The 8,029-nt window shown below is 36.7% G+C and overlaps 1 protein-coding gene across 1 annotated transcript; it reads right to left on the minus strand.

Annotated features, from left to right (window-relative positions):
• Positions 1 to 684: 684 nt before the first annotated feature.
• Positions 685 to 2,881, minus strand: LOC107761578 (polyubiquitin-like). The gene is made up of 2 exons (XM_016579813.2): positions 2,619 to 2,881; positions 685 to 1,981 (listed from the first exon to the last, which is right to left on the minus strand). The coding sequence occupies exon 2, from the start codon at positions 1,979 to 1,981 to the stop codon at positions 836 to 838; it is 1,146 nt and encodes a 381-aa protein (XP_016435299.1). The 5' UTR covers positions 2,619 to 2,881; the 3' UTR covers positions 685 to 835.
• Between the last annotated feature and the right edge of the window lie 5,148 nt (positions 2,882 to 8,029).

Raw genomic sequence — 8,029 nt, forward strand, 5'->3', positions numbered from 1 at the left:
AAATACAGGCACTAAGACAAGGGGACAACATCTTGGATCACGAGTATGTCCATTTCTACTTGCAATTGCCAAACCTTGTGATCCAACAAACTGCAACCACCAATGTTTTCAACAGTTAGGAGGAAAGCCTGCGCCTGGTAGTATTAAAGGACCACTTCTTGGAGGAAATTGCTTAGCTGAAAATTGTTATTGCTCTTTTTGTTGTGACGTTCGTTGCAATTAGATCTCTCCATTCTTGAATTCTCATACTAGCTATTTCTTGATGGATACAATCCTTTTTTGTTATTTTCTACTATCAAAAACTATTGTTACATGGTGGAAAATGCAAAACGTGTGCATTTAGTTGCCTTAGATGAGGCGAGGGATGTTTCGCTCCATGGCATGACACCTTTCTCCCAGCGTCCTCTCATTATTATTTAATGTTCTTTCTTTCCTCTCAAACTTGAGTAACCCTCAATTTGAGGCGTTACAAATGTAAAAATTTAAACACATTAATTATCTATTGATTAACCATTTTCTAAGTGGATAATATGGTTCTTATCTATATTCGACCCGTTTTTAAAAAGTTTATTATCCAGCCCATTTTTTAATGGATAATGTGGGTGGATAACTGTATTCTTTGCCACCTCTAGTTACTATTAAGATTTAGGAGTTGCATATCAGACAGTAAAAAGGCTAAAATCATAAAGAAACAAACTTCATTAGAAACGAAATCACATTTCACTAAGCAAACAGTCCATCCATACTTCATAGCATTGAACACTAGAAGATGTAATAAAGCTAATGACAAACATTAACAATCACTATAGAGAAACATCTGATTGAAAAAAAAAACTTAAAATCCACCCCTCAGCCTCAACACAAGATGGAGTGTAGACTCCTTCTGGATATTGTAATCAGCCAGGGTCCTACCATCCTCCAACTGCTTTCCAGCAAAGATGAGCCTCTGCTGGTCCGGTGGTATACCTTCTTTATCCTGTATCTTCGCCTTCACATTGTCAATCGTGTCTGAGCTCTCAACTTCCAATGTGATGGTTTTTCCCGTTAAGGTTTTAACGAAGATTTGCATTCCACCACGAAGGCGAAGGACTAGGTGGAGTGTCGACTCCTTTTGAATGTTATAATCAGCCAGAGTTCTTCCATCTTCTAATTGTTTCCCTGCAAAAATCAATCTTTGCTGATCTGGTGGGATACCCTCCTTATCCTGTATCTTGGCCTTCACATTATCAATGGTATCGGAACTCTCCACCTCCAACGTGATCGTCTTCCCTGTCAAAGTCTTCACAAAGATCTGCATGCCACCTCTCAACCTGAGAACAAGGTGAAGGGTGGATTCCTTCTGGATGTTATAATCAGCCAGAGTTCGTCCATCTTCTAATTGCTTCCCAGCAAAAATCAGCCTCTGCTGATCCGGTGGGATACCCTCCTTGTCTTGAATTTTAGCCTTAACATTGTCTATCGTGTCCGAGCTCTCAACTTCCAACGTGATTGTTTTTCCAGTTAAGGTCTTAACAAAAATTTGCATTCCACCACGAAGGCGAAGGACTAGGTGGAGCGTTGACTCCTTTTGAATATTATAATCTGCCAGAGTGCGCCCATCTTCCAATTGCTTCCCAGCAAAAATCAGCCTTTGTTGGTCCGGTGGAATACCTTCCTTATCTTGAATTTTCGCCTTAACGTTATCAATAGTGTCCGTGCTCTCAACTTCCAATGTGATTGTTTTTCCAGTCAATGTCTTAACAAATATTTGCATTCCACCACGTAGACGAAGAACAAGGTGGAGAGTTGACTCCTTTTGAATGTTGTAATCCGCAAGAGTCCGTCCATCCTCGAGTTGTTTTCCTGCAAAGATCAAACGTTGTTGATCTGGTGGAATACCTTCTTTGTCCTGGATTTTCGATTTAACATTGTCGATCGTGTCTGAACTCTCAACTTCGAGAGTTATAGTCTTGCCAGTAAGAGTCTTTACAAAGATCTGCATCTGTATATCAATCAAACAAAACTACTATATAAGATCCCTTGAAGCATCTCAACTGCTAAACATACTTCTACAGAAATTTCACCCTTTTATTCGTTCATCAGTGCCCAACTAGCAAGAGATAATACGGATATCCCTACAACAAAGTCTATCTTATTGCATACGCTAATAAAAATCTCTTGATCCTATAATACAATGAAAGATCTTGAATTAAATTTTATGCAGATTAGGTTAATTTTCAGAATGAATTATTCAAATTTCAGTTTTTCCAGGGATTTTTGATAAACTTAAACCATTAGAAAAAAGTCAATACAACAGTCCACAAATAAAAGTCACTCAAAATCTCTTGATCCTATAATACGATGAAAGATCTTAATTCAAATTTTATGCAGATTAGGTTAAGTTTCAGAATGAATTATTCAAATTTCAATTTTTCCAGGGATCTTAATAATAAAACCATAAGAAAAAGGAATTAATACAACAGACCACAAATAAAATTACTCTAAAGGCTTTTCTTTTCCCCTTTTCTCCCTACTGATCAATTATTTGACGGAATCAAAACCCCTAAAAAATTCCAATCCAGAGATAAACAAAGAATGGAATCATCAAAAAAGAAACTGGAGGAAAAGAAAAGCAATACCTTCAAAATGGATTTGCTTGATTCAGAGGACTATATATCGATATAATAAAGCTAGAAAGCTAATTTATGATTTGTGAAGAAAAAAGGGCAACGGCGCAAGGCATTTATAGATATGGAAATCAATATTGGCGACAAATTAGGAGAACTATACTGCGAAGAAATCAAATAAGGAAAAACCACACGGCAAGTTGTTCTTTTCCCCCCTTTTGGGTCACACAAAAGAAGGTTCTGGAATGGTAGAGAAAAACTGGGTTTGTTTTGTTATGACAAATTTAAAATTTTGGGATTCTCTTTTATTTATGTATTTTTATCTTCAAATTAATTGTTCTGCAGATTTTCGGTTGCTGCTGATACGGATCTATTGTCTCTATTCGTCTGTTTGAGACGAGCGTCTTTCCGAAACAATTTCGCTACTCCTTAAGTAGGGTAATATTTGAGTACACTCTATCTTTCCCCACACCTCACTGTAAAATGTTATTGAGTTGTTAATGTTGGTGTTCAATTAAATCAAAAAATAATATTGGATCGCAAAATTTAAACAAAGCGGCTTGAATAATGATTTTTTTATTTGATTTGGTTTGATATTAAATTTGAAAACAAGATAGTATTTGGTTTGATTAATTTAAACAACAAAAAAAAAGAATTAAACCAACGGAAAAAGTATAGGAAGAATTACACAATAGATCACTCCATAAGGTGATCTTGCAATATTTTAACCCAATTACAAATTTGTAAATGTGTAGTCAAATATCAATAAACTCATATTCGATTTTATTTTTCTTTTCTTTTGATTCTCTAGATCTTCCGGCGTGAAAGATCCTTGAGTTTCCATTCTCCTTTTTTTTCCTCAAGTTTATACATACCTATCTCATCTACAAAAATGCAAAAACAGACGCGAGAAACCTAAATCTTCTTCTTCAATGCTAATCTTGTTAAATTTTAGATATGATTTTGTGAGAAATTTGGAGTGGGTATTGTTTGAACTTATTAGAAATAGTCTAAGTAGGTTGTATACAAAGTTTGAAGTCATTTGATGGAGTTTTGGACTAGTTTTGACAAGAATTGCAAGTGAAATCGTATAAGAAGTTCGTCAGAGATATTTATACACTTTTATACAAAGAGATACATTATGTATATAGTTGTATAAAAGTGTATAAAGATGTATAAGCACTGTAAAAAATATTGGTGATACCTATGTATATACGTGTAGAAGAAGAAGAATATGTGAGAAATTTACCAAATACATGTAAATAATGTATTATTGTGTATGAGAGTTATTTATACACTATTATATACTATTTATACAATTTATACATTATTATACAAATGAATCCTATCAATAGAGCTTCACGTGTTCTTCTTCTTTCTTGGGGATCTTCTGAAATTTAACTCAAATCTAGCTTAAATCTATTCCAAATCACTTCAAATTTAAGTTTTGAACTCCTTTTGATGATTCCGATCAATTGGGACAACACCCAATCCAAACAACTAACAAATCAAAAAACGCAATTTCTGAAATCGAAGCTTTGAAACACCTTTAATGGTGACTTCTATTTTACAAGTTTTTAATCAACCACTGGAATTAGAATTACACGTGGAATGACGATAAGACTGAGACCATGCAAATACCTTCTTTTTAGTTTGGTGATCCAACAACCTACCAAGTGAACCTCTTTAGTGCAAACATAGTTCTTTTGTTATACCTTGTGCATCCACCACACTGTATAGAGAATCGGGTTCTCTATTTGTTTCCTCTGAAAGTACTGATGAACCAAACTGTATAGCGATCTGGTCCTATATTAGTTTGGTACAGTGCTAAGTTTGTGTGAGTCCACCAAATAGTAGAGTACATGATCCTTTAACGGGTTATGCAGTGAATGCTAGTAAAGTTGAATGTAAATAAGGCCGAGGATTTTTACGTGGAAAAATCCCACACAAGGAGATCAAAAAATCCACGACCTACACCTGTAGGCTTTTAACTTCACTAACTTGCAATCTTACTATTACAAGTCACTTTACAATAACCTTATTGCAAAGACTTCAACTAACTTGTGATGCTCTCATCACAAGCCACTCTATAACTATCCTACTTACAAAGAATTTGACTAACTTGTGGTATTTCCACCACATGCCACTTTGTCACACTACGGTTACAAAGGCTTTGACTAACTTGTGATGTTTCCACCACAAGCCACTTTGTCACACTACGGTTACAAAGGCTTTTTCTTATGACTATCCCTAGTCACAACATAAACTCAGAAGTTTGCGAATTTTAGTTTGTTCTTAAGACAACGCTTCTAAGAAAGCAAACTAGGAATTATAATGAAGAACACATAACAAAGACTCAACAACCTAAGGACATAAGATATCTTCGATCTTGGATCAGGTCCTTGAAGTTGAAGCAGCTTTGTTCTTGAGAGAGGTTCTTGAGCACTTGAGAGAATTTTCATTTTCTGATTTTTCAAGTGTTGAACCAGAATCTTGTGCCTTGCATGAGGTTTATACTACACAAGACATTACCTTAGTGATGTCAATTCACAATGGTGATGTCCAATCTCAATGGAAAGTGACTGATGCACTGTCTATTTCTCTGTCTGTTGTATTGTTGCAGGCAGTCACTTTCTGCAGTTGCTTTCCAGCTGTAGTTGACTGTGTACTTCTATCAGAGAACCCTAAGGGATCAGGTCCCTGTTGTGTTTCTCTTTGTACAGTTGCGGACAGTCACTCAGTTGTGTTCCAGCTGTATAGTTGACTTGTATTTCTGTTAGAGAACCCTAAGGGATCAGGTCCTTGTTGTGTTCCTCTTTGTACAATTACGGACAGTCACTTTCTGCAGTTACGATCCAGCTATATTGTTGACTTGTACTTCTGTTAGGGGAGCACCAAGAGATCAAGTTCCTGATCTGGTACTTGTGCAAACTTCTCAGATTGTCTTGAGTTGAGTAACTTGAATCATTGTACTTTAATCGAATCAGAGAATGAGTGGGCGCTGGAAACAGTGCAGTGCAGCAGAATCTTCATTTCCGGTTATGTCCAATTGACTTTGTACTGCCGTGAGGAACCCACAAGAGTATCAGGTCCTTGTCTAGGTTCCTACCTCCTGAAGCTGTAGCAAGTTCACATTTGGCTAGAATCTGTTAGTTGTAGTGTAATCCAAATGAGTCAGGTTTCCTATCTGGTTCTTGACATTAAGTTTGTTAGATCATCAAAACACAAGGCAAAGATATTGAAAACTTATCAATTTCCCCCTTTTTGATGACGACAAACTTAGAATTGATATTCCCCCTGAGAACCAGATCCCCACATTGTTCCCCCTACGAATCAGCCATATTCCTCATGAGAACCGAACCTAAGGAACTGATCACAACTGGTTCCTCAAGACTGTTTGGCAAATCGTCAAAACTCAAAGTACCATAGCTTATCAATTTCCCCATTTTTGATGAATGACAAACCTAGAATTATTCCCCCTGAGAATCAGGTTCCTTATCTGCACTGATCACATTCGGTCCGTACCAAGTATGTTGAGAACGTTTGTCATCATCAAAATATGACATAGAGTAACTTAGATCAATATCCCCCTTTTTGATGATGACAAAACTAAAATTATTATTCCTCTTGAGAACCAGATTTCTCATATGTTTCCCTGCAAATCAGACCTATAATCAACATATTATCAGCACGTTCCCCTTGCGAAGCACAACCATCAGCAACGTTCTCCCTGCGAAGCAGAGCCATCTTTCATGCACAACACACATATCAATTCGATTATGTTCCTCCCCCATGTGGACACCTATCTATATTACTTCCCCCTTGTGGCATCATCGAAAAGAATAACAGAAGAAGTACCACCAATAAGAAGTTCAGCAACATTAACTCAGGCCACTTGGGCAACACAAGATAAACAATAACAAGAACAACAAGTGAATGTCAGTGCACAAAATAGAGTGATTGACCATAGTGGAGTAATTATGATAAAAGCACAATAGCTTCAACAATACATAATATGACAATTTAAACAACAGAAGTACCAATGTCATCAAATATAGGGATCAAAAGAAGGTAAGAATTCAAGGGAATTTGGAAGGAGTGAAAGACATGGATCACTGGGCAGGAAGAAAAGTAAGGGGCTAAGGCTTTGATGAGCTTGTCCATTTGTTCATTTGCTCTCCTTTGATCAATGATCATCTGCTTTCTCAGTTCCTTCACCTGTTTCCTCAATCTTTCATTCTCACCCTTCAACTTAGCATTCTATTCTGCCGAGGGTCCTCGAGGACCAGGCTCTCAACCTATCTGAGTATGTTGAGCCATCAATCAGTACACCAAGAATCTCCCCAAGCTTTGTCTCATCAAGAATAGACTCAGTCCCATGCATATATAGCATCATAGTATCACATAAAACATAGAAGTTTTTACTTCTTCTTCAGAAACATTGAGACTTTTAGGAACAAAGAGGTGATTCCAATTTGTAGAACTCAACAATGTCGAGAGGTTCCTCCATTTTTCAGCAATATCAGAGTCAACACTCTGCCTTACAACACCTTTTGAGATTTTAATGTCTTCTCCCTCCAAATCTAATGGCTCAACCTTTTGCTTTTGTAAGGAACCAGGTTCCTCACTTACACTACCCTTTCTATCCCTGAGCACCATGTCTCCCTCTTCTTCTTCTCAATCTGTTTTACCCTTACCATCTGTTGTATCTTTCTCAACCAACTTTCTTTTCTCCATTTTTTTTAATTCTTTCTCACAAATGAAGATTTTTTTATTTTTTTCACTTTATTCTCTCTTCCACAATCACCACATCAGCAAGTCACACCACTTCATCATCAATCAACCTACTATTCTCAATCCTCTTTATTGGATCGGAAGTTCGTTTAAACACAAAACTCAAGGAGAAAAAGATCATCATTAAAATTGACTTCATGAGAAAGACTTGAGGCATCAGATCCCTCATTCAGTCCTCACATTTGCCAATTTCTCCATCTTTCAAGACTTCCATAAATCCAACCACAACTTCAGCCTCACGCTTTAGAATATTAGATCTACTCTGTTCCCTTTCAATTACACTTCCATCAAAATCTACCAAAGACTTCTTGGGATTATGATTCTGATGGAGTTAGTAATTTTTTTGGAAAGTGAGAGAGTTGGATTCAGCTCTGGCATATTTCGAAAGAAGGATTACTTTGAGACAAGGTTGATTCTGGTTTTGAAGAAAAGAATCGTTTTTATTTGGGTGTAAGATAGAGAAGTTCCTTTTTTGGGGCAACGGGTCAGTTTAGAAAAGGTTTAACATTTTGGACTTCAAAAGTTAGGAGGAGAGGCAGGAGAAAGGTAGAAACAAATTGATGACATGACACTTCAGCTAGGGGTGTCAATGGTTCGGTTCGGCCGGTTATTTTATAAAATTTGTACCA

This window comes from Nicotiana tabacum, chromosome 22, assembly GCF_000715075.1.
Source record: "Nicotiana tabacum cultivar K326 chromosome 22, ASM71507v2, whole genome shotgun sequence".
Classification (NCBI taxonomy): domain Eukaryota; kingdom Viridiplantae; phylum Streptophyta; class Magnoliopsida; order Solanales; family Solanaceae; genus Nicotiana; species Nicotiana tabacum.

Bases quoted from the DNA above. Each gene is read 5' to 3' on its own strand.
- LOC107761578 (XM_016579813.2), bottom strand. From the start codon at position 1,981: ATGCAGATCTTTGTAAAGACTCTTACTGGCAAGACTATAACTCTCGAA.